Source organism: Onychomys torridus, chromosome 4 (genome assembly GCF_903995425.1).
Source record: "Onychomys torridus chromosome 4, mOncTor1.1, whole genome shotgun sequence".
Lineage (NCBI taxonomy): Eukaryota > Metazoa > Chordata > Mammalia > Rodentia > Cricetidae > Onychomys > Onychomys torridus.
In genome coordinates this window covers 79,773,248-79,800,259 of record NC_050446.1, presented here as the reverse complement: position 1 = coordinate 79,800,259, position 27,012 = coordinate 79,773,248, and the positions used below count along the sequence as shown (strand labels likewise).

Genomic DNA, 27,012 nt, shown 5'->3' with positions numbered 1-27,012 from the left:
TTGTAGTTCAGGAAGTAGAAACAAGAGAGGTAGGTTTTCAAGGTCAGTTGCAACTACACAATTTAGTTCGAGGCTAACCTGGGCGACATGAGACCCCCAACTCAAAAGCAAACCAACACCCACATCAGCTAGAGAAATGGCTTTGCCTTTCAGAATATTTAGAGTTTTGTTCAACTTTCTGCTCCTTCTGTGTTGGGAAGTTCTGAGGACATGGTTGAGAAAGTCTCAAGAAGGGTATGATATAGTAGTGACAGATCATTAGTGTGGTAGCAACTGGTAACTCTTCACTGCTTCTGACACACCAAAGACTTCCATTTTGTATCAGGCCGCAGATTGGAATCAGCTGGCTCCCATTTCAAGTGACTCTAAACTTTTCATCTGAAACATTCAGAACGTCTCCTGCCACACAGGAGACAGCTTTCCTTGCACCATTTGTCTGAATTGAGAGAGATTTATTAGGAAAAAAAATCTTACATGGTCAGAAAACATTTCATTAACTAAAAACAATGCTGTTTTTTACTCAGCTAAAAAATGAATTTGATAAAAGTATCATCGAAAAATTGTAGATTGAGCTGGCTAGTTTTAGGTCAACTTGACACAAGTTAGAATTATCTGAAAGAAGGGGATCTTGATTAAGAAAATGCCTCCATAAGATCAGGCTGTAGGCAAACTGTAAGGCATATTCTTAATTACTAATTGACGTGGGAAGGGTCCATCCCACTGTGGGTGGTACCACTCCTGGGTTGGTAGTCCTGGGTTATATAAAAAAGCAGGATGAGGACTGGCGGTGGTGGCGCACGCCTTTAATCCCAGCACTCGGGAGGCAGAGGCAGGTATATCTCTGTGAGTTCGAGGCCAGCCTGGTCTACAGAGCGAGATCCAGGACAGGCTCCAAAGCTACACAGAGAAACCCTGTCTCAAAAAAACAAAAACAAAAACAAAAACAAAAAAACTGGGGGAAAAAAAGCAGGCTGAGCAAGACATGGGGAGCAAGCCAGTAAGCAGCACCCCTCCATGCCCTCTGCATCAGCTCCTGCCTCCAGGTTCCTGCCCCATTTGAGTTCCTGCTCTGACGTCTTCCTTCAATGATGGACAATGATGTGGAAGTGTAAGCCAAATAAACCCTTTCCTCCCCAACTTACTTTTGGTCATGGTATTTCGTCATAGCAATAGTAACCCTAATGAGACAAGGACTCAGTTTATTGCTTAGTGATGGAGAGTTTGCCTATAACACACAAAGCCATGGGTTTGATTCTATCACAGCAACGTAGACAATAAATGAGTTGCATGCCTTAATTTTGTTCCCTCTGGTAGCTCAAAACACCTGCAACAGTGCCTGGTACATTATGATGTCAGAGAGATCAATACTTTTTTAATGAATAAATACCTAAAGCCTCAAGTAATGTGTCCCTATCCTTTCTCTGCCTCCCTCTGAGAGTCCCCTGAAGCCACATTCCTTTACTTCTCAAAGTCACATCCTTTTACTTCAAAAAGTCACAGAATAAGGGAAAGTGGTTTTTAAAAAAAAAGGGGGGGAGTGGTACAAAGGGGGATTGTTAATATTAAAATATTCAACAAAATCTATGTATTTTTAAAGAAAGATTTATCGATGCGTTCAAATGAAATACTGAAGAGAAAGCTGGTAACAATAAAGTTGAAAACAATTGGATCAACACATTCTCATCTTGACTAGGAGAGAAACTGAAAGTAGGGTTGAAAAGTATTCATCTCAATGGGCATGGTGGCGCACGCCTTTAATCCCTGCACATGGGAGGCAGAGGCAGGCGGATCTCTGAGAGTTCCAGACCAGCCTGGTGTACAAAGTGAGGTCCAGGACAGCCAGGGCTGTTACACAGAGAAACCCTGTCTTGAAAACAAACAAAACAAAAACAAACAAAAGAATAAATACAGGCTGGAGAGATGGCTCAGGGGTTAAGAGCATTGGCTGCTCTTCCAGAAGACCTGGGTTCAATTCCTACCACCTACATGGCAGCTCACAACTGTCTGTAACTCCTGTTCCAGGGCATCTGACCCTCACAGACACACATGCAGACGAAACACCAGTGCACATAAAATAAAAACAAATAAATCATTTTTTTAAAAAGAACAGATACAAAAAAAAAGGAAAGAAAGAAAAGTATAAATCTCAGGGAAAGTGTCACCTTTCAAAATACAAAGCAAAAGGTTACTGTGATGATGAGCAAGAACTGTACTCCAGCTTCAGTGCCCTGGTTTTGGCCTTAACTATTAACTAGTGTATCAATATTTTCACAGGACTATTGGGTATCTTCTCCTATTTACAATTCTGAGAAGGGCATTCTAGTATGTTCAAGCTCCTCATCTCCATTCTCCTCCATCTTCCACCCTTTCCCTCCCCTCCCTTCCCTCTTTTCAACCAACCTCCCTTCCTTTCTTCCTTGAGACTGTATCTCCTGCTCATTCTACTTTGTAGCCCAGTACTCCAGGGAGATTCTTAGTTTGCTTTCCACTGCTGACAAAACTTTGGCCAAAAACAACTTGGGAGAAGGGTGTTTTCATCTTACAGCTCTCAGGTCCTGAGGCAGGAACCCGAGACAGGGACTAAAGCAGAGGTTTGCTTACTGGCTTGGTCCTCATATCTAGCTCAGCTTGCTTTTTAATACAAATCAGGGCCATCTGCCCAGGGAGGCACCACCCACAGTGGCTGGGTCCGCCCACTTGCACTTCAATCATTAATCAAGAAAATGCCTGACAGGCCATTTGATGTGGCATTTTCTCAACTGAGGATACCATGTGCATATTCTCTGATGAGGTCTGTTTTCACTTTTTCAGCCCACTTTTTAATTGCATCTCTCCCTTATTGTTGCGTTTTCAACGTTCTTTATGTAATTGGTCCTCCATAGCTCCAAGTTCTGCATCCAGATTTAATCAACTGCAGACTAAAATATTCTAGGAAAATATCTGTCCCAGACTCGTTGACTTTCTTGTCATTCCCTAGAAAACACAATACATAGAATTACATCGTATTGGGTATTTTAAGTACCCTAGAGATGACTTAAAGTATACAGAAAGATGTGCAGAGGTAGTATACACACACTAAGCCATTTTTACAGAAGGGTCTTGAGCACTCATAGGTTTTGGCATCTTTGGAGGGGAGATGCTGGAATCAATCCCTAACAGATAATCAGTAACAGATACTGTGATATTGTGTATTCGGGCTAAGTCCTTATTAGTTAAGTGGGAGCATCTTTGAAAACTAGTCACCCTCAAATAGCAAGGAACACTGCTTAGCAACTGGACCTGCAAACTGAGTTGAAGCATAACACAGAAAAAAAAAAACAAAAGTTCCAAGGCTTTAAGGACAGGGACCATCTGGAAGACTGTCCGAGTCAGCAAGAGCTCGCTAGGCTCGGGACGTTGTATAAAGAGGCAGGCTCCTGTGGCTGCCTGGGGCAGAGCTTGACCCGCAGCGGACAAATTAGCCCAGCCCACCTAAATTTCCGGGGGGTGGGGTTTAGGGAGGAGCCCGCGCTGAGGGGAGGCGGAGCGCTGGACCAGACCTCCGCCGGGAGGAAGTAGCGCCGTGGGCCCCGCCCACGAGGCCGGCCCTCTCTGGCTGACCCGGAAGCGGTTGTGCGTAACGCCGCGCGGCCCCGCTCCCTTTTCCGGTCGGCGTGGTTCTCGAACGGAGAGTCTTCCGCAGCCGGGCCTTCATCATGAGCGTCCCGGCCTTCATCGACATCAGCGAGGAAGACCAGGTGCACGCTGCGGGGCCCGCGGGCGCGGCGGGTGTGGGCCGACCTCCGGGACCGAGGCGGGGGGCGCGCTCTCCTGGCCCGGGTCTCGGCGCGCGCGGCGGACGGCCAGGACGCAGGCCTGGGGGGCGTCGGGACACAGTCGAAGGCTCGGATGACGACCTAGAACTTTCAGGGAACGGTGTCTGAAGTTCGCAGGGTCGGCGTGAGCAGGACGGGGAAAGGCACTTGGAGCTGTCAGCCAAATGCTTGTCTTAGGCGGCTTCTGCTGTCTGCGTGGACCCGTGTTTTCTGTTCCCGCAGTTCCACCTGTCAGCCAGCCCCATGTCTGCTGTGGGGCGTATGCTCCTGGTGTGCAGGACAGAGGCTGCTCGTTTAACTCACAACAGAAGTTTAGTCGTTGGAGTGACATTCTTTTTTAATTTTGTGTGGCCTAAACTAATTTCTGAAGACAGTTTTCGTAGTCGTGTGTGTGTTCGCGATCCTCTCTGACAGAAACCTGAGGTTCCATATGTTAAACAAGAACGGAAAGGGAGTTATGTACACATAGAAAGATGCAGAAGAAAGTAATTGATAGCAATGGAAGCGTGTTAACCAATAATTGGCTAATGTTTACCGAAAAGGTACTTCCTCCAGGGTCTGTGAATATTGTCGTTGGTCGTATTGTACAGTGCCATTTCTTATGTTACTGTTGGGTAATGCATGAATTTCATACTAGTGATTCCTTTCAGGCATAGAATTTGACTGCTTCACCATTATATTTGATAAAATTCCATTTGTCTGTCTTCGTTTTCCTTAATTTCTGTCCCATAATCACTTGTGGTCAGCAAGAATGATACAAAAACATTAAACTTGACTAATTCTTAGAAAAAGGTTTGTAAAACAGGAAGTGAACAGAGCTTTTTAGAAATCTTGATTGGATTATAAATTTGTATAATAAGGAAGAATTTTGAGGCAGGTTTTCTCTGTGTAACAGCTCTGACTGTCCTGGAATGCACTCTGTAGAAATCTGCCTGCCTCTGCCTCCCAAGTGCTGGGATTAAAGGTGCGGGCCGGCCCATACCAACTTCTTATATGAAGTTACTATGTTACTTGGAAAAATAATACTATCAGATCTATGTGTTTATTAGGTTTCTGAGGTAGCTAAACACATTGGTGGGAATAAAATATTGGTTCTTTTGCTTTGTCCAGGCAGTTTGACACCTGTGCATTTTCTATTTTGTTTTGTTTTTGAGAAGGGTTTCACTAAATAGCCTTGGCTGGCCTGGAACGTAGAGATCCCCCTGCCTCTGTCTCAAGTGCTGAGACCACAGTTGTGCACCACTGCTCCTTGCCACCTGTGCATTTTCTAGTGAAATTCTTTCATCTGCTGCTTCAGTTTTTTATTTTATTAGATTTAAAAATCATCTGCATTCATGTTTGACTACATGAATACCAAACCGTCAAAGAAAAAAGTTGCTAAAGATCACAATTAGGGAGTAAAGCAGGAAAGGTCCAAATGACTTACTTAAGTAATTAGTTTTTTGATAGGACCCTAATCAGATTGACTTCTCTCCAGTCCCCTTCCCTCTCAGTGGCAACCCCTTGGGCTATATGAGAAAGCATTTGCTTCTGGCTGGAAGTCTAGCAGGATGCAGCTGACAGGAAACTGAAGATGATCTTGGTGAAGTGTCTGCCTGGGCTGTAGGGAGAGTGAGAATCAACACAACTTGAAGGCTGTTAGTTAGCACTTGCATGTTACTTTGGAAGCTGGGCAGATGGGTTTGATATTTTGTGTTTTGTCATGAGTCAGTCTAAATGGACATAGAAATTTAGCAACCCTGTTTGATTCACAGGCAGCTGAACTTCGCGCTTATTTGAAATCAAAAGGAGCAGAGATCTCAGAAGAGAACTCAGAAGGTGGACTTCATGTAGATTTAGCTCAGATTATTGAAGCCTGTGATGTGTGTCTAAAGGAAGATGATAAAGGTTTGTTTTAATTCTTTCTACAAAATTTTTCTTACTAGTCATAAGAGAACTTACCTACTTAAAATTTTTCTTGTCAGTTTTATGCTTTTGTTTGAGACTTAAGATTTTTAAGCAGTGTGGAAGGGAAAGAATACAATCAAAATATAGAAAAATATTTTTAAATTAAAGATTTTCAAGCAGTTGTTTTTAATGTAATCTTTTCATATAATTTCAGTTTTTTCTGTTAGACCTGTAAAGTAAGCCATTTGGGGAAAACGTCTTAAATATGTATATCGGTGTTTCTACACATACTACATGTTGATGGTTTTAAAATGAACTAAAGAGGTTTGGATAGACATCAAAGAGGGCATTATTTCAAGTAATATATAATTGTTAGGCTGCTCCCCATTTATTGAGATAGAGCTAGAATTTCTGTACTGTGAGTTCAGAAATCCTTGTTAAGCTTTAGAGGTTAAATTTTGTGGGGCTGGAGAGGTGGCTCAGAGGTTAAGAGCACCAACTGCCCTTCCAGAGGTCCTGAGTTCAATTCCCAGCACCCACATGGTGGCTCACAGCCATCTGTAATGAGATCTGGCGCCCTCTTCTGTGTACATAATAAATAGTCTTTAAAACAATTTTTGTGTGCAATTAATAACTATAATACTTGAAAATTCACCAGTTAGAAATTTAACAGTCTTTCCTTTCTAAGTAATTCTCTACATGAGGTACAAAGTTTTCTTCATTTGAGACACACCAGCCTAAAAATCCAGCAGGTAATTTCAAGATGATTGGATATTATGCCAATAAAAATTATAAAAGAAAATAAATGAACATGTAAATCACCACGTGCTTTCTGAATGTTGGCTTTGTATTGGTGCTGGTGCAGTGTGAACTCATGGATGCTATATCTACTTACTGCTCCCCTGAAATCAAGTGTCTTCTCAAACTTTCACACTAGCCAAACTATGTATTTTTAGAGAAACTTTGTATTAGAACACTAGGAATAACATACTGAACTAGGCGTGCTGCATGTTATATCTCTGCTGATTGTGTTCTTGTTGCCTGTGTAGATGTTGAAAGTGTGATGAACAGTGTAGTATCCCTCCTCTTGATCCTGGAACCAGACAAGCAAGAAGCATTGATTGAAAGTCTGTGTGAAAAGTTGGTCAAGTTTCGGGAAGGTGAACGCCCATCTCTGAGACTGCAATTGTAAGTTTAAGACTGCAAGAGGAGACTGAGGAGGTGACTCCACAGAGGACCCAAGTTTGGTTCCTGTCTCTCATGTCAGGCCTCTCAACTTCCAATAACTCCATCTCCTGGGGATCCACTACTTCTGGCCTCTGCTGGTACCTGTGTGGGAGCACACGTGCATACACACGCCCTTTGGAATAATAAAAATAAACCTTATTTTAGAAACAAAGCACTCAAAGGGCTGCTTGTATGGCATACATTGTGATTGTTAAAAGCAGGAATTTTGGAATTTCAGCTGCCAGCAGTTTTGTTTTGGGCAGCCTCTTAACTTTCTGTGCCCCATTCCCTCTTGTACTAGGAAGTGATTGTTAGTGCTGCCTCGGGTTTGTTGTGAGAGCAGATAACCTCAGTTAATACTTTTGACTGCTGACCTCAAACATTGTTTTTAACCAGGCTCAGCAACCTTTTCCACGGGATGGATAAGAACACTCCGGTAAGATACACAGTGTACTGCAGCCTCATCAAGGTGGCGGCATCATGTGGGGCCATCCAGTACATCCCAACTGAGCTGGATCAAGTGAGTGTTTTGTGGAGTGCATGTTCTGTTTGTAAGAATGTAGCTTGCTTAGGTTATAGCTAGGATAGTAGCAGCTCTGCATGTCCTAAACCATATCTCTGTTTCTTCTTTGGAAAAGTGTGGGATGTAGTTTTTTGAGACAGGATCTTGTGTAGCCTAGGCTGGCCTCAAACTTGCTGTGTCATTGTGGGTGAGCTTGGAACCAATCACTGTGCCTTCTAAGTGTTTAAAACTTATCATTTGCTGCTCAGCTGTTTGAATAATTTCTCTTTTGTAAATCTCATTGTAGGTGAGAAAGTGGATTTCCGACTGGAAGCTCACCACAGAAAAGAAACACACCCTCTTAAGACTACTTTATGAGGCGCTTGTGGATTGTAAGAAAAGGTATTCAGAAGTCCTGCACTAACGATATCCCCAGCTATTTTAAGTAGGTGGGGACATTCCTTGAAGACAGGTTGAGCCAGTAGTTTTCCTTTGTTCTCCACAGTCATCAGAATTCTATTTCTTAGATTTTAGCTACTAAGTTTAAAGGTCATTACAAAGACTAACTGGGCCAGAGGCTGGAGATAGAGCATAATTAGGAGAGGGCTTGCATGAGTAGAGCCCTGACTTCCATACCCAGAGACAGGGAAGCCAGGTGTGGTTGGTGTGTACCTCTCATCCTGGCAGAGAGCAATTTACTCCATGCTTGCCTGCTTGTGACAACATTGTAACCAGTCGTCAGGGAAGCACTGAGAGGAAGTAGTTTCCTTTGAAGACCCTATCAGATGGAGTCCATGCAGACTCCAAGAGGACAGGTGTGTACCTAAGTATTCAGGCTGTGGAGTCAGGCCTGTGGGGTGCAGACCTTGAGCTCACCACTTGTATGACCCTGAGTAGAACAGACTGCCTGGTGTGGCTGGAGTACTTAAAGGGAAGCAGTACTCCTCCTCCTTACCTCAGACCAGAAAGGACAGCGCAGGTCGGGTTTAAAGGCTTCATTATTGAAGCAAACACGGGCTAATGCTGAATGTGACTATCTTTCCCTGTCACACTTTTCATTTTTAAGTTTTCCTTTAGGAATTGAGTTGATTTTTCCAACACTGGTTTTAGGTGATGGGTGTGGTGATTGCCTGTGAATGTCAGGTGCTGCTGGAGTTGGTAATTCCTCTTCATCATTGCTTGTTTGGCTTTTAGTCTGTTATGTATGGAAAGGAAATAATTGAATTCCAGAGCTGTTCTCAGAGAGATCTGGGTAGGTCAGTAGCATTTCCCAGGGCTACTGGACATGTCCTGGTGTTAGCTATTAGAATATACTTAACCACTGCTGAATACTTTCTCTTTTTAAAAAAATTTCACTCGTGTGTGTGTGTGTGTGTGTGTGTGTGTGTGTGTGTGTGTGTGTCTGTGTTTTTTTTTTATGTGCAGGGATGTTTTACCTGCATATGTGTCTGCACCACGTGCATGCCTACATTTTAAAGACTGATCCTAGCTAGCTAAGCCCTTATATGTCCTGCCACGCTATGCATTTTAAATGGGGTATTTGAATTTTAATAAGAAAGACTTGTTTATTCTTTCTTATTGTACTAGATTGAATTATACTGTGGTTGCTAAAGTTGGAAGACGTGGTGTGCCTGGGATGGAGAATAAGCTAATTAACTATGAGTAGTACACAGGGTTTCTTAATGCTTTCCTTTGGATTTTTATAATTAAGAGTACTGTGTATAAGATGTTAAGTGCCACATAACTATGTCTATATATATCTTTGAACTCAAGGCAAACACATTTCCTACTGTGTTTCTCAGGTTGAATGCAGATAGGAAAGGAAAAATAATCTAGAAAAGGGGGCAAAACCTAATTTTTCTCAGCTTAGCAATAATTTCTGAACTGTCTGAAGATTCACTAATTAAAGGAACTAAGAAAGGACAAAGGTAAATGCTGGGTTTGCTTGCTTGATTTTTGGAAGTACTGGGGCTAGAATCCAGAGCCTTTTACATACTTTGCAAGCACTCTACCACTGAGCTACATCCCCAGCCAGGATAAGCATTTTATAAGCATCCGAGTTAAATAAATTGGTTCAATTATTTTATCCCTTTTACATGGTAAGAATTGACAGTCCACATAATTTTAAGGATAATTTAAACTGGAGAGCTATTTTAAGCAGTGATTTAAATGTGTGATGTTGGTGCAGCAGCCACATTGTCTTAACAACCTACCTATCTTGAGCTTTATACTCACTCACCTCTTTTTTGCTTGGCAAGTCTTTTTGCCCTGCCTTTCTCACAGCAAAGACTAGAGGGAAAGAGAGATTGATTCTTTTGGGAATCTCAGCTCACCTGTCATACCTTGAGAAAAGCCATCTTGGTCACTTTTATATATGCATAAGTATTTGTAGAGGATGACTGACTAACAAAATTCAGACGTTGAAATGTTGCTTTTTTTTTTTTTTTTTTTTTTTTTTTTTAGTGATGCTGCATCAAAGGTCATGGTGGAATTGCTGGGGAGTTACACAGAAGACAATGCTTCCCAGGCTCGAGTTGATGCCCACAGGTAACACTGAGCATTGTTTGGGTGAGCACTTGCCAACAATTAGGTGAGCTACAGAATTCAGTTCAGCAATTGACATAATCTCTGCAGCTGCCAGCAGGCCAGAGCTAGTCAGTAGCACATTGAGGGTTGATAATACATGTGAAATAGCCACTTGGTATTTACTGTACAGGCTTGTGCTGTTTGTAGCTAATAACTCACTCTGAGGTCAGTTTCTCTTAATAAGGTATGTAGACAGGAAAAAGTTTGGTTACTTTTCAGAATTTAGCCAGTCACTAATGAGAAACTAAGGATTTTCATAATCCTAGATTTAACATAACAGTGAGGCTAGAATTAGATTTTTATGAAATTTCCATATAGGGTTATTACTGCCCGTGGACTTGGACACAGCGGGAGTTGGCACACAGATGGATAATGGCAAAGGTCCCTGCTTTGGGGTTAGATTATCAGTGTTTAAACTTCTCCCCAGACCTTAATTTGTAATGTCGAGATGAGTTTTTGTTTTTCTGAGTATCTTTCATGATCTCTAACCTGGTCATGAGAACGGTCCGTTAGGTTGTTGTGAGGGTAAGTGGTCATGAGTACAGTCTGTAAGGGTGAGTGAGATTCGACACCTGTGAGCTCTTGCCATTGCATCACGGCTAACAAAGCATACCGCAGTAAAAAGACAGTGACCTGTTGTAACTCTATCTTTTGCTGTTGGATACTGAACTCTCAGTTTACTAAATTAAATATATCTTATGATCTGCAAGGTAATCAGAGACAAACTATGATTTCAAGGCCCAGCTTGCTTTTTGTTTTCTTATCAAGGTGTATTGTGCGGGCACTGAAGGATCCAAATGCCTTTCTTTTTGACCATCTTCTTACTCTAAAGCCAGTCAAATTTTTGGAAGGCGAGCTTATCCATGATGTAAGTAGTTTGTCCTTTGGTGTGAATAGTGTTCTCTCTGGAGTCTTACACGCTGAAGCGGCGGTCCCTTTTTGTTTGGAATTCCTGTGGAAGACCTACCCTCTGTTGGGAACAGACTAGTGTTAGGATAGGACCAACCTTTTCTGTCTGCTGAACACTGTTTCTTTATCTTCTTCCTTGGTCTAGACAATTGAACTTCACAAATACACTTTTCTTTTTATTACTTAATATCACTGCCCCAAATTAAGATTAAAAAAAAAAAAAAAAACCCACAAATAGCAAGTCTTGGTCCCAGCATTTAGGAGGCTGGAGTAAGAGAATCACAAGTTTTTGAGGTTTTTTTGTTTGTTTCCTTTGACACAAGGTTTCTCTGTGTAACAGTCCTGGCTGTCCTGGAACTCACTTTGTAGACCAGGCTGTCCTCTAACTCACAGAGATCCACCTGCCTCTGCCTCCCAAGTGCTGGCATTAAAGGCGTGCACTACCACTGCCTGGCTGAGGATCACAAGTTTAGGATCAGCATGAACTATATATGGCAAGACATTCTCTTAGAAACAAAACAGAAGAATCCATGTTCCATAGTTTTAAAGTACAACTAATTTCTTTGTATTGTTTTCCATTTGGGCTAGGTAGCTTAGAACTCAATGTACTTCCTGATTTTTTTTTGTTTGTTTTTTTAAATGAACTAGATGGGTGGTTGGGCAGTAACCTGGTAAAGGCTTCTACACTAAACATGGAGAATTATTGTTAGCAGTCAGTGTCTTAAAATCTCCTGAATATGTACATCTAGCTTCTGTCTTGACACTATTTTGTCTCTTATCTCTATAGTTACTAACCATTTTTGTGAGTGCTAAATTGGCATCATATGTCAAGTTCTATCAGAATAATAAGGACTTCATTGATTCACTTGGTAAGTGTTTGATTTTGATTGGGTTGGTTTTTTGTTTGTTTTCCCTGTTTGTTTTGAGGGAAAGACAGGAATGAGCATGAGTCATTACACCTGGCATAGAAGTACTTACTTTTTAAAATTTATTGTTAGAATGCATGGTGATGTGTAAAAAAATAATATAGTTGCAGAATTGTATCAGATTTCTCCCCCTTTTAATAAATAATATTCCATATATGGTTGACTGCTCTGCCAAGATGGATGTGTAGTGATATTTGCATAGTAGTAAAAGCTCTGAACTGTGGTGATATATTGTGTACCCTAATAAGATTTGCCTGGAGATCAGAGACAAAGGAGCAAGCCACTGCCGTGTCTGACCTCTAGGACTCCTCAGCTTCAGTTCCTGTCTCCTTAGGCCATATACACCTTACTTCATCCAGCCATATCACTTCCTGTCTCAACCTCTCTAGTGTTGACATTAAAGGTGTGTGTGCCACCACTGCCTGGCTGTTTCTCTCCTAGCCTGAGTCAATCTCATGTAGTCCAGGGTGGCTTTGAACTCAGAGATCCAGATGGATCTCTGCCTCCTGAGTGCTAGGATTAAAGGTGTGTGCCACCACTGCTTGGCCTCTATGTTTAATCTAGTGGCTTGTTCTGTCTTCTGATCTTCAGGCCAATTTTATTAGGGTACACAATGTATCACCACACTGAACTACATTTAGAAGGCAACGTAAGAAGTCTGATTTTATCTTTGGTGTTTTTGTTTTGTTTTGTACTTTCATTAAAATTTTAGTTACTGGTGTGTGTGTGTGTGTGTGGTGAGGGTAATACATACATGTATGATGTCAGAAGACAACTTGGAGGAGTCCATTCTCCTACCATGTGGGTCCCAGGTACCAAATGGGTTGTTAGACTTGGTGACAAGTGTCTTTCCTAGCCAAGCCATTTTCAGCCTTTGAACAGGTTTTCAATGTAAAACTCACAGGTTTTAGTTTTGTTTAAATGCTTAAGTCAACTGAAATAAAGGGACTTTATTTCTTGGTAAGCAGCAATTAAAATACAGTAGAGGTTGATTTGTGTTTCATGATTAAAATTGAATGATTAGCCTTATTGGTGGTTATGTGAGATGTAGAGACTGAAGAGGAACTATTGGAATACCTGACTAAACTCATTTTGTAGTTTGATTAACCTTAACTTCCGTTACCTGTACATTCTGTACAGCCATTGGTTTGGGGGAAGGTTGACTTATTTGAACATAAGGCATTTGAAATACACCAAGATTAAATAGACGGGTGAGTGTCTCTATGGAGAATACTTTGCCAGGTGCACTAGACCCAGAAAACCACATTCTGTCCCAGTTAATTTGCTTTGTGGCATGAAGCCGTGTGATGGAATGTTAATGTCAGCAACCTCTTTATTTACGCACCAAGGCAAAAGGAGTAGTAATTAACACTTTGACACTCCCCCATCGATGTGTAATTGACTGTTTCAAAGGAGCACTGGTTCATAAGCTATTGCATGCATTAAAACTGCGTTTTCTATATTGCAGCATTTTAAGACAAGGGTCAGTGACAATGCAGAAATTGCTCAATGATGCACATTTTTTTATTACTGCATTAAGGATTTGACATATTAGTAATGAATAAATGTTTCCATAAAATTAGATTTTTTTATAACTTTAAAATTGAAATACGATGGAGAGCCCTGAGCCTTCCTCTAGGAAGGGAGCCCAGTTCATGAACCAAAGCACTGCTGCCTTCAGGTCTGTAACTCAAGATTTACCTGCATAATAGTTGGCTTTTTCAGAACAGGAGTTCTAAAGGCTGTGTTTGGTTCCTTGTTTAAAAGTAATGGCTATAAATTTGTTTTCATGAATTTCATACAATTCATTCCAGGGATAATCTTCATTCCTTTGATACATTTCTTTTCATTTACAGTAGGGGCACCTGCACAAGAGCATCAGTAAACTATTTAAAGGGTCTTTTTAGAGGCTAGAGAGATGTCTCAGTAGGTAAGGTATGTGGTATGCAAGCATGAGAACTGGGGTCAGATTCCAGTACCCATGTCAAAGCTAGGCGAGCGAGGCAGTCTGTCTGTTACCCTAGTGCTGGTCATGCACGGACAAGCAGATCTCAAGGTCTACAGACAAGGCAGTCTAGCTAAATGGTCAGATCCAGGTTCAGTGAGAGCCTTTTCCCAAGAAAGAAGGTTGTGCCAACTAGAAAACAAATTCCCTAATTTGCCTTTGGTTTTTTTAATACCTTCAACTAGAAATCAGCTTTTTTACAGGTACTTTAGAAGAAATGTTATTACATTTTAATGTCAGAGGTTTTATATGTATTTTTAGCTATTTATTACAGTGAAAATCAAGTTATAAGTAGTACATTCCACAGGTGGCATTAGATTGTCAAACATTTTTTTTTTTAATTAACACTGACAACTTGGGCCAATCATATCATTGTCTTGTGTCAACCAAATTGCCCTAACATGTCCACATGTAATCTGGTGTTACCCAGTTGCTACCTTCTTTGCTTCAGAAAGTTAATCACCATCTGATTTGCATTTGTTAATTAGGGTTAATGTGCACTAATTAATTTTTTGATGCTTGTAGATTACCATTAAACTCAGCAATACTTACTTGTGTACCTCATTCATTTGAGTTATGATGATCATGTTTTTGTTGAATCTGTGCCAAATCGGAAGCCTGTATCGTAATTACAGCTAATTAACAGATGATCATGTCCTGTATTAACAGGCTTTCCTAATCTTCCATTAGTACATGAATGTTTTAACTGTCATTTTATTTGTGGATGCTTAAATAACTAACAATATACTTAAGATAGTTCTATTACTTTTTAAAATTTGTTTGGATAATACAGTACTGTCAAAACAATTACGTAACACTCTGCTGTCATTCTGCTTAGGACCCGGTTACAGCTTCAGAGAGCTGGCCGGGTGCGGTGGCGCACACCTTTACTCCTAGCACTTGGAAGGCAGAGGCAGGCAGATCTCTGAATTCGAGGCCAGACTGTTCTGCATAGTGAGTTCTAAGACAGGGCTATGTAGAGAGACCTTGTCTCAATAAAAAGAAGACAAAAAAATCCAAAGAGCTTTAGAATTTGTAGATTATTTTGTGCTTCTACACTGTTTTATAAATGGTCTTAAATTCTCTACCTACAACTTCCTTTGTAATTGTAAGTCAATTACTTGATCTCTTTTGGTTTGTTTTTGTTTTTTGTTTGTTTGTTTGTTTGTTTTAAAGAAAAAGGAAAGCTAACTTGTTATGTTTACTTCTACTTCTAACATTTTTTTGTGATCTGAATAACTAATAGGGTGTATTATTAGAGATTATAATACAAATACTAAATGATTTGTGTAATTTTATCCTTTGGCCTTATCAAACATGCATATCTGCTAACAGTACAATTTTTAATACTGAGTATTAAATTTAATACTGTAAATGTTAAATGACAGTCTTGATTTGTAAATACTAAATCCAGAGGGACCAGAAAGGGAACGGCATATGAAAATACAACTTAAGATAGGCATGGTGCACACCTTTAATCTCAGCACTCAGGAGGCAGAGGCAGGAGGATCTTTGAGTTCCAGGACAGCCAGGTCTACACCGAGAAACCCTGTCTGGAAAAAAAGAAAGTAGGAAGGAAGAAAATACAAATTGTTTCAGAGTTGTATGTGTGTGCTCAGTACTGGGAACCCAACTCAGGGCCCTTATAGTTGTCAGGCAAACACTATACTATCAAATATACAAAACTTATGTTCATTCACTAAGAGCTCTTCGTTTAAAGAACAGGATCTTTTACTTATTTTATAGTACTAGTGACACAGAACCTGTTTAAATGAAGAGCTCTTGGTGAACATAAGCTTTAGGTAATTTATCTATGAAATGTGCTATATATATTTTCATCTCCCAAAAAATATAAAAATATCCAAAACCTTTAGAGCCTAAAAATAGTATTTGTAGCCCATGTTTACCTTTAGACCTAATCACCTGTATTCTATTATTCATTACTATAAGGTAATATAGTTAAGAAAGAAATCAGTACTCAAATGCCAAATGTAACTTGTCAGGCTTGCTCACATATAGTGACAACTATCTCTTAAGTGTGATTGTGCAAACCTTTGTATAGACACTCAACAGGGTTCACTATTCTGTTATTCAGGCTTGTTACATGAACAAAATATGGCAAAAATGAGACTCCTCACTTTCATGGGAATGGCAGTGGAAAATAAAGAGATTTCTTTTGATACAATGCAGCAAGAACTACAGATTGGAGCTGATGATGTGGAAGCATTTGTTATTGATGGTAAGGCAATAAAACATTCTCATTGCTTTCTAGAATATCTATAATGTGGATCCTAAGATTTGTTTCTTGAAATGAGCGTTATGCTAACAAGGCTGGGTTGTTTGGTAGTAGGTATATTTGTTTAACATGTAATCAAATTTGGAGTAGAACAAAAAGTGAGTGAATATATAAATTATGGCTTTAGGCTTTTGTCCTGTTTTCCAAAATCTCACAGTATGCTATGTATGGTGCTTAGAAGCAGGGATGTTTCCTGTTCTAATGCATGCTTATAATTGTAACACTTTGGAGGCTGAGGCAGAAGGACTACCACAAGTCAGCCAGGGGTCCCTAACAAGACTGTCTCAAAATAAAAAGAACAGACATTTTAGCCCCCACCTTCCTATAGGCCGACAGGAATGGAAGTTATGTGTGATCATAAGAATTAAACACATTAATGCAAATAGAATGACGTAACTGTTAACCAGGAATATTTTTCCAAGCTTTTTAATTTTGCAAATTGGAAAGATTGTACAGTTAAAAAAATGTGTACAACTGTTGCCTTGGTTTCTAATAATCTAAGTCTCCAGTAGTCATCTAAAGAAGTAATACCTTAGTTGAAAGCTAATCCTCCCCATGAGTAATTGTAGAACAAAATAGAATTCTTTGTTTTGACAGGGCCAGAACTGTGGCCCAGGCTGGCCTTAAACTCAAGACAACTCTCCTATCTCAGTTTCCTATGGGCTGAGACTGTAAGTGTGAGCCACTATACCTGCCTTTTGAACTAGAGTTTTCAGTAAAAACATTTTAACACTGAATAGTTTGCTCCAGCATTCATCAGACACCACATAGCCTTCCTCCTGGTTACATTTTCTGTATTAGATTCAAAGAGCTGATTTTTTAAAATAATGTTATCTACAAATGTAGAGTTTTATTCTGGCCAGTTGATCATACCTTAGCTGTTTTTCGTTAGAAATCTATATAACTAACATGTAAAAATCTCTTTCAGCTGTAAGAACTAAAATGGTCTACTGCAAAATTGACCAGACCCAGAGAAAAGTAGTTGTCAGGTAAGAACTAATACTTTGCTTCCTTCTGTAGGACAATTTAGTTTGTTCCGATTATTTCACTTAAATGTTTAGAGAACCAAGGTAGTGTCCTTACCAGTTGGCTGTAGTTAAACAGTGGCTGTTTATCATAATTTTATTAAGGTTCAGACTGAATGTGATTAGCTTATTTAATGAAAGAGTCCTATTTTCCAGCACATTTCATTTAATGGCTAAGCACTGGCTAGAATACTAATGACTTAGTATCTGCTTTATAGTTGTTGAGGATCAATATGGTAAAAGAGTTTCTAAAAATAAACACCTAATGCTTAAATTCTCCTTTAACTTTAATTGATTTTTGATTTGAGAAAGATTCAACTGTGTGGTGTTTTGAATGACCTCTCAACAGTTAAAAGATTGACTAATACTTTGTTCTTAATTTGTAGTCACAGCACACATCGGACGTTCGGGAAACAGCAATGGCAACAGCTGTACGACACTCTGAACGCCTGGAAACAGAACCTGAACAAAGTGAAAAATAGCCTGTTGAGTCTTTCAGATACCTGAATTTTTATGCAAATAATTTTGTTCATTCTTTGAGGAAAAAATGTTCTACGTCATAGTAAAACATTATCAACTAAAATTTGACTAGTCTGGCTATTTATTTTCTCAGTTTTAAGGAATATCACAAACTCTAGAAAACAGTGTTTAAAAGGGGCCAGTTTGTCTTAAATCATAATATTTTCCTGTAAAGAAAGGAACTTAACAAACAGTACTTTGAAGGGAATATATAAGGGAGATAAAATTTAAAAGGGCCTGGATGCTAATAGCAAGCTCTGCAGATACATGATGGGGTGGGTCTTCGTAACACTAGGAGAAGCTAGCTGTGAAATGTACATGAACAATCTTTCACGCGAGCACACCAGTTTGATTACTGAATGCATTGATCAACATTTAGTCGCTTATTTTTTCCAGCATTTCTTCTGCTTTTCTTTTTTTGGGCTGGTTGTCATTTTCTAAGCTTAGTAACTTTTCGATTTCAGTTAGTCGGTTTATCATAAGGCTCTGCCAGTCAGTGTTTCCAGGAGAAAGGGCAAGTAGATCAAGAGTGTCTGTAACCTCCTTTGCCTGGGAATGCCTTTGTTGCACAGTTGAAATCCGAGGCTCTGCTTTCACCTAGGAAAGACCGTTTCACCAACAGAATTACCATAACAGGTGACAGTAAGGAGAATCCAGAAGCCTGCAATTAGGAGTGTAGAATGAAGCTGTCTCGTGGCAGGCGTAGAATTACTGTAGGTATTTGGCAGCAGCGGCCCCTAATGTGAATCTCAGGCTTATGTAGTAGCTCTTCAAACACTTGTGTGTCCCAGGGATACCACAAATGTTTTCTGAAAGGTCTTGGGTTATGATGAAGTAAATTTAAAACTCTGCAGATAACATATCTTCCACACCCTCCCTTCCCAAAAATGTCTATTTGGTAACTTCTGTCAAAGTGGGAGAAGATTAGAAATTCAAACATGTCAACTCTAAAAACAAAAGGTAGGGGTTGGGGTTTAGCTCAGTGCTAGAGCGCTTGCCTAGCAAGTGCAAGGCCCTGGGTTCAGTCCTCAGCTCTGAAAAAAGAAAAAGAAAAAGACAAAAAAGAAAAAACCACCACCAACAACAACAAAAGGTCTTTTCTGTTGGGCTCCAGAGACTATTGAGAAGAGCAGGAAGGAGCACTGAGACAGAGGAATGCTTCCAAGACATTACACTAAATCTAAACGCTGGAGTCAAAAAACAACTTCATCATTTGAAGAGATTTGTTTATTTTGATGGGATACTAGAAAACAGGAATATGAAGAAACTATCGTTACTATTCCATTACCCAGGAAGACATGCCAGTATTGTGGTATTGGCTGTTAGTCTTCCTTTTCTAAGTGTTCTCGATTATTCTACAGAATCATCTATCTTGCCTTTCCTGTGAGCACTTTCCTGGGTCTTGAAATTCTTTCATAAACAGTGTGCAAAGGAGCTTCAAAAACAGTACCTTTTATGAATGTGTGATTTAACTATTATGTGTTAAATATTGACTTTGTTTCCACTTTATCCCTATTAAATAAATTTAAAGTGGTTTCATGGAAAAAAATTGGTCCTTAGATGTAATTCCATTTTTTTTTTTTTTTTAGAGAAAATGCAATAGCTTTAAAATGATGGTTACTGTGTTTTTGGTGTGAGACATTTACATGTATATTTTGTAAACACAAAGTAATTTACATTAAAATTCTGAGATCTCAATCTAATAGTAAACATTTTGATATAAATCTTAGGTTTAGCTCTTTTTAAGATATAGATCATAGCAGTTTATAGTGGAAACAATTACTTCCTTTTGGTCTTAGAAATCAAGAGGAACAGGCAGTGGTAGCACATGCCTTTAATCCTAGCACTTGGGAGGCAGGGGCAGGCGGATCAGTGAATTTGAGGCCAGCCAGGTCTACAGAGTGAGTTTCGGGACAGCCAGAGCTATACACAGAGAAACCCTGTCTTGAAAAAACACAAGTACCATCATATTCCATACCCCATAATTTAGTATCGAGTAAGCCACTTCAATTGTAAGGAAATGATTGCTTGTCACAAAGAGGGCTCTGTGATCTTTTGTGCATTGATTCTGGGGAAGACCTTTGAGGTGCCTGACATTAAAGTCTGCTTTTGGTAAGCATGGCATGTTTGTAACATCTCATTCTAATGGAGAGTAATGAATTTTTAAATGAGTTTAGTGTGTGGAATCTAACCAAAGTTCCCCTGAGAATTGCTATATTGTGTAAATTCATTCCCTAGTCCCCTCAGTTTGGAACCAAGGTTCTGAGTAAGTCCTACTCAACTTTTCTAGGCCTTGGTTTTCCCATTAGCTTCTGAGGGATTGTAGACACTATTTGGTGAAGTTAGAATTTGGCATGGAATTAAAATGTAGATAAGTATATACATCTGATAATGTCTGCTATGTTTGTTCAACATAGGTAGCTCAGGCCCAGATTGGAAACTAAAGAAGCACACGCACACACACACACACACACACACACACACACACACACACACACACAGATACTAGTGAGGGTAGGGGAAGAACAAATCTAGCTCTAACTCTGAAGGAATGTAAGACTCATCTGTATGACTTAGTGTTCTTACTTTGCCACCAAAATACTTGATTCATTTGGTATCCAAGCACAAATTAGCACTTTCTTAAAATCCCACTTCTTTGACTTTTCTTGATCAGAAAAGGGCAGTTTTCCGTGTTCTTGACTTTTTAGAATCCACCACTTCCCGCTTCCTCTTTCCACCTTGTTTGTGTATTTCCCCTAACTTGCCACAAGACCTTCTGTGGGATTGGGTATGTAAAGTCAATAGCTTTGTTTATTTGAGGCCCTTGCCATCTTCACTTCTGAATACAGTTAAGATTGCAGCAGACTCTTCACCTAACTCAGAACAAGTACAAAGCACCCCTCTGAAGCCATGGGGAAACTAGATTGACACCTAAATGTACAGAACTGGTGAGGGAAACAGAAATATAATGAAAATTGAATTACTCTTTTCTGGCTGTTCGTCCTCATCATATCACCTTCATGTATGACAGATTGGTGAACTTTCTGTGAAGTACCAGGTAAGTGCTTTGACTTTACAGGCCAGGTTGTCGTGATCTACAGGTTTTATAAAGGTGTGAGCGTGGCCTTGCTCCTATACAATTTTCCTTACCCATAAGAGGTGTATTCTAAAAGTTGTGATTTGTTCCAGATCTACCTCTGATTTTTTTCCCTACATTATGTGATAACTGATAATAAGTTTAGAGGGATAATGATGTTTAGTATACCACTTCACACAGGAAGTTTAATTTACATGCTCCAATAAACCAAACCTTTTTTCTGTTATGAAAAGTTGAGAAAAACAACATTAGACTGAACTAGGGCGTGTCCACCATAGATAATTATATCTAAATGATCTTGGAAAAGTATTTCACATTTGTGTTATTTCATCTGTAAAATAGAAAAAAATATTTACAGGATATGTGATAAACATGTTTCTTTGAAAATTATAAAATCTATAAATGCAGATCCTGAGAAACATTACCTGCAGGGAGGACATTAGGTATCAGACACAAAGAACTTAGAGATTAACTACAAAAATGGGTTTTCAAGGGATATGACATTTCTGTTGGACCCTTAAAATTCGGGAGGGGAGGCTAGGCAGACCACGTTAAGATCTGACCTCATTTACATCATAGTGTCCAGCTCTGACCGAAGCTTGCTTTCTACTTTGATTATAACTTAACTAGTTGAGAAGTCAGGCTTCCTTGTGCCAAGTTCACTACTGTGAAAAGAGTTGTGTTTTATTTGAGGTTTCTCCCATTTAAAAAGGGAAATGAGCCGGGTGGTGGAGGCACACACCTTTAATCCCAGCACTCAGGAGGCAGAGCCAGGCGGATCTCTTTGAGTTCAAGGCCAGCCTGGTCTACAGATTGAGTTCCAGGAAAAGTGCAAAGCTACACAGAGAAACCTTGTCTGGAAAAACCAAAAAAAATAAATGAAGGAAGGAAGGGAGGGAGGGAGGGAGGGAGGGAGGGAGGGAGGGAGGGAGGAGGGAAGGAAGGAAGGAATAATAAAAAGGGAAATGAGCTACATGGCTGGAAACTGTGTTATGGATGTTAGAATGCAGCTTTGTAGTGTGAAGGAATTGTTTAGTGCCTCTAAATGCTCAAGATCTGCACAGTGTGTTGCTATGGTACTCTTGTTGCTTACCTTTATCAGTTACACCAGTACTGGACAGGATTTGTTTTGTTTTGTTGGTAAAGACTTTGAACAACACAAGCTTGTTGGGTAAGGTTCTATACACTAAGATATAAAGAACTTTAACCAAACAACTTGTCAGCTATGGTTAGTTGCTTTTCTTACACTGAATGGGCTCCTAGAAGCCATATGATCTCTACAAATACTGTTTATTTTCAATCTTATCATTGCATTATGGAGATTGTATCCTTTCATACACTTCCAAAAATAATACAAATTAATCAGTCTGATAGCTTATTAATAAAAAAAAAACTTTGGATGTTCAAATCTACTATTTCTAAGCTGAGGTGACAGAGAGGAGTACATAAGATGATGCCTCAGTCCCCTAAACAGGCTGGATTGTATCTACTTGATTTATACACTGTGACTTTTTCCTGCTGTTTTCTATCAGCCTTAATTGTGAAAAATGGTGCCATGTTGCCCTCTTGATATTATTCTGGAGATCAGTTAGGGCTTATAGTATCCAGATGCATCCAGTGCTACACATATCTGGAGAATTAGCTCACTGAGGTCTGCTCAGCAATATTTTTAATTGACTTACATGTTCTGTGGGAAAAGGAGAATCATAAAACGTCTTTGCGGTTGCATTCCTCTCTTCACTGGGCTGTCCCGTGGGGCCTAGATGGATACACCAGTTACTCACAGTGTCAGCAGCTCTGCTAATGCTGGTAGGATCTGATTGACAAACAGGAAAAGACAACAACTGAACTGTACTCTTAATGACTGAACTTTCTGATCTTACATCTTTGTGCTTAAACGCCAACAATTTCCATGTCAGTTTGGATATTACCATTTCCTAGACTTCCTCTTGGACATTTCATTTCAGAAAACAAGATTGTATTATTGCTGTTTCCTAAATCATTAAGAAGGGTAAGATGATGGTATAAATACATTCTCAAACACAAACATACAAAATGTTCTCATTTCCAGGTTACCACTGCATTACCCACACATACAAATATTTATATAGTGAACATTTTACAAATTCAGATTAGTGGGGAGGCCAAAACAAATTTAAAAACGGGGGGTTGTGGATTTAGCTCAGTGGTAGAGCTCTTGCCTAGCAAGCACAAGGCCCTAGGTTTGGTCCTCAGCTGTGAAAAAAAAAAAAAAAAAAAAAAACAGAATTTACAAACTATATTGAAGAAAATGCCACAAAGGGCTGTTCAGAAGAGCTTGTTGGGCTTAATAACAAAAATTACTTGCAACAGAGCTGGGAAGTCTTAAAAGACAAGTTTAGTGAGAATACAATTTCAGTTTTAGAATTTTAGATTCTCTTATGCCACTGAAATGTGCTGAGAAAATGATGACTGTTACACCAGCCCCTAAAGCCATGCTTAACATTAAAACTGCAGTTTGGGAAATGAAGCTATACAGTATTCTGGTGTTTCTTTTTCCTTACATCGGTGGTGCAAGTAAACAAGGTATATTTTGTACTTTGTTTGTAAGCCCCTACTGTTCCTAAGTTTTTCTCAGTTTTCTTTTTGAACGAAGCCTATTAAGTCTAGACTACATAAAGCATTCCTTGTAACCTGCATTTCTTCAATGTGTTAAATCCACAAAATTCCCTTAAAATATAGTTAGCAAGGCATGGTGGTACAGATCTGTAATCTGAGTACTCTGACCCCAGTTCTAGAGAGGCCAAAGCAGGAAGATGGTCAGTTCAATGCCAGGAAGACTGCCCAAGAAATCTTAAGAATGCCTTGACCTCAACAACTTTGACTATGAAATTACTATTAGCAGAGTAAACATACTTTCTTCATATCTATCACTAACCATCACTTTGATATACTTAACTTACAGCTGTATGGTACCTATTCATATGCAATTTTTTGCATGTATGACATGGCATATGTATGCATGTTTGCATATGTGTACATGTGTGTGGCAGAGGCCAACATCAGATGTGTTCCTCATCTACTCCACCTTGTATGTGGAACCCAAAACTGGCCCTATTCAGCCAATCTGGCTAGCCAGCTGCCTCCAAGGATCCCCTGGCTGCTTCCTTCTGCTGTGATTCAAGCGGGCTGACACACCCACTGTTTGGGTGCTGAAGACCAGATACTGGTCCTTACTTTCACATGGCTAGTGCTTTTACCAGCTGCCTCCCCAGTGCAATATGTAGTACATTTTTAAATCTCTGTAGTAAAAGTAAAACAAAAGCAGGGAATATGAACCTCAATGTATCACCACCAAACATCCACATCTCTCTACCAAATCCTATATTTCACCAAGTTATTATTTTGTTTCCTGGAGTTATTTTTAAAGGTTATTCTGTCATTCGTGTGCTACTTTAAGAAGAAAATAGACCCTCTACTCTCTACAGTAATGTGAATATAACATAGGTACATACTCATTAAAGGGTTAAGTGCTTCAAGCAATAACAAAAGCCAATGGTGTGAAATACATTCCTTTGTTCCACTTTTGCCAATAAAATGAAAAACAAGTTGAATTTGTGGTGCTGGTGAAGGAACAGGTACAAAGGAAAATCAGGGAGAGAGAGAAAAGACCAAGTTGCTTAGAGAGAGAGAGGGAGAGAGAGAGAGAGAGAGAGACAGACAGACAGACAGACAGACAGAGACTGATTAACTAGGAGGTCTATTCCTAGACCTGGTGGTGGTGGTGCTGTACTTTGACGATGAGAAACAACACTTCCAAATGTGACTAGTGACAGACCGATACTACTACTGAGACTTAAGTTAAAAATAACTCATCTAAATAAAACATTCTATTTATGTATGTACTATATTATGCTTAGGTGATTTTATACACACAAATACACATATGTATTCTTTTTCACTTTAAACAAATCTGGAGACTCTGTCCAGAATAGTTAAGTAATAGGAAAAAAAAAAAAAAAAAGAATTCAAGTGTGGTCATGTTTTCTTACCTGGCTCAATTTTTTTTCTGGTGTCATCCAGACCAACATTTTCACAAAAAGTCACTTGAGTAATCACTTTGCTTTCTGGACCTACTGGTCTCTCCTTCAGCAACAAAGGAAAGCTGGAAGGTGAAGTAACCACTGTTTTAATTGGATTTATTTTTGACCAAGAACTCGGGGCTACAAACTTCATATATCCTGGACTTTTCTTGAGTTTTTTATCTGAAGTGGGAAGTTCAAAGGCCGACCTTGCACTTGTGTTTACTGAATCTGCAGATGGTGTTACATGAGACAAATGTGATTCTTCCAACTGACCTTCACTGAATGTTCCTTCTGACAGGATGTCATGTGATGCCTCTGCTTTCTCTCTATTATTTAGCAACATGCACTGTCTTTCCTTAACATCCACCAAGGAAAAGAGACCACTTTTTGTAGTTTCAGTTATCTGCTTCTCACTGGAAAGCTGTTTTTCTGTGGAAGTTGTCATGGGAGCTACAGACTTTAAATCTTTGGCTTGTGAAGCATGACTGTCCCCTTGGTTATCCTGAAAGCTGGAGAGGGTCACACTGCTTTCTGAAGATCCCAAATGGTTCTTAGGACTGTCTTGTATGCTATTCATAGTTTTTCTTATAGCTCTTTCTTCAGGACTTGAGGCAGATTTCACCAATGTTGGCATAGTATTCATATTGTTTTCTGAATTCTTAAGTCCTTTTAAAGTGTCAGCAGAGAGAGTGGATGGACAGGGCGGGCTGATCACCATAGCACAGGCAACCGTTGCTTCAGGCTTCTGGGCAGCTGTGCTAGCTTGCTGATAACATGAAAAGGGTACTATGCTGCACTCACTCCCTCCACCTAAGGTTTGCTTTATTTTTTGGTACTTATCATCTAACATAACACTACTTGAATCCTGTGAGCCATGTTTCTTACGCTGATCAAGATTTAGTTTTATATCTAGAAATGAATCTAATCCTGCTTTGGTTTGGTCATGATTTGTAATTTCCTTCTCTGTAGCATTTTCCAGATCTGCCGGAAGCAATTTGAATTGCTGTTTGAATGGCTTGCTTTCAGAAACATCTGTGTTACAGTTTCTTTTGTGGGCCATCTCATTTGAAATGCCATTAAGGGGTGCTTTGTTACTTCGCGTCTCCAGAGGGACATCTACACCACTGTGGAGAAGGCCTAATCCATCAATTCCTTCTAGGCATATCTTCTCTGTTTCTAGTGATTCATCTACTACTAAAAAGGAATTGTCCAGGGATTTAAATTCTGAACATCCATTGTCTTTCTCCAAGCACACCTTGTCTTTTACTTCTAGAGTAACTGATTTTCTACAGTCAATAACAGTCAAGGTTTGTTCTTGATCAGTTACATCTTTATCTAGGCAAAGCCCTTTGCTTGGGGACATTCCACTTTGGTGTCCATCTTGAGATACCACAGTAGTAGTTTTGCTTTTGGCACTAATTTCAAAAGGCTGTAAATCTGTCATGAAGAGGACACAGTGAAATGTTATCATTTCAGTAAAGCCTGTTTATAACATGTGTCACCTACATTTTGTGAAGACATATTTAGCCTTAAATGGTCTGTCTATTGGACATTAATCATACAAAGATGACATCACTTTTATTCAAATTTTGAGTTCCCATACTAAAGCAAGTATATATTTGGATGTTAAATTCTTGACTCTGCCCTGAAACTTTTTAGTTCACAATAGCAAAATGACTTAGATTTAAAAAGGCAAGAAGCATGAGGTATTACCCAGTGGGGTAAGCAGCATAAAGTATTTACACAATGGTTTTTACTTTTCTGGTAGTTTCTTTAGGGGCACAAAGTATAATCCTACATGAACACATATGATAAAAATTAATGTACATCCTCAACTCCATTATAACCAGGTCTAACATTCAGAAGTTGATAGTTAGCTTGTTCATGTTTGACAATCATTTTTTTGTTTATTACCCTGTAAGTATTTTTAAATTTTGGAATAATTTTGGGCCAATTCACAGAATGTCTACTTACTCAAGACAATTTTATTCATCTTTGCTTTAACTATCAAATCATAAGTATAGTTAAAATAACCCAGAACATAAATTTCAGGTCTTAAAGGCTGTATTAGTTCAATCATTCTCTCTCCAACATCTCCACCAAGTGGCTATTCACCCACAGTAGAACACCTAGGTCAGTACCACATTAAGCTGT

At 39.4% G+C, this 27,012-nt stretch overlaps 2 protein-coding genes across 2 annotated transcripts in view; one reads left to right on the top strand and one right to left on the bottom strand.

The window, feature by feature from the left end:
• Positions 1 to 3,607: 3,607 nt before the first annotated feature.
• Positions 3,608 to 17,761, top strand: Eif3m (eukaryotic translation initiation factor 3 subunit M). Its single transcript, XM_036183360.1, has 11 exons — positions 3,608 to 3,737; positions 5,570 to 5,702; positions 6,752 to 6,890; positions 7,326 to 7,449; positions 7,739 to 7,833; positions 9,895 to 9,978; positions 10,786 to 10,885; positions 11,714 to 11,795; positions 15,953 to 16,096; positions 17,082 to 17,142; positions 17,565 to 17,761. The coding sequence occupies exons 1-11, from the start codon at positions 3,696 to 3,698 to the stop codon at positions 17,683 to 17,685; spliced, it is 1,125 nt and encodes a 374-aa protein (XP_036039253.1). The 5' UTR covers positions 3,608 to 3,695; the 3' UTR covers positions 17,686 to 17,761.
• Ccdc73 (coiled-coil domain containing 73) overlaps positions 16,564 to 27,012 on the bottom strand; it is a 124,689-nt gene continuing 114,240 nt past the window's right edge. The window contains exons 16-18 of the mRNA XM_036183362.1: positions 24,826 to 26,295; positions 22,477 to 22,610; positions 16,564 to 18,294 (exon numbers count right to left, since the gene is read on the bottom strand). Coding sequence (XP_036039255.1) covers positions 18,073 to 18,294; positions 22,477 to 22,610; positions 24,826 to 26,295 — 1,826 coding nt within the window. The 3' untranslated portion in view covers positions 16,564 to 18,072. The remainder of the gene's footprint in view (positions 18,295 to 22,476; positions 22,611 to 24,825; positions 26,296 to 27,012) is intronic.

Excerpts from the sequence above, each read along its gene's own strand:
- Eif3m (XM_036183360.1), top strand. The coding sequence starts at position 3,696 with ATGAGCGTCCCGGCCTTCATCGACATCAGCGAGGAAGACCAG. Across the intron at positions 5,703-6,751 it reads TCTAAAGGAAGATGATAAAG|ATGTTGAAAGTGTGATGAAC; the intron begins GTTTGTTTTAAT and ends TTGCCTGTGTAG. Across the intron at positions 9,979-10,785 it reads GCTCGAGTTGATGCCCACAG|GTGTATTGTGCGGGCACTGA; the intron begins GTAACACTGAGC and ends TTTCTTATCAAG.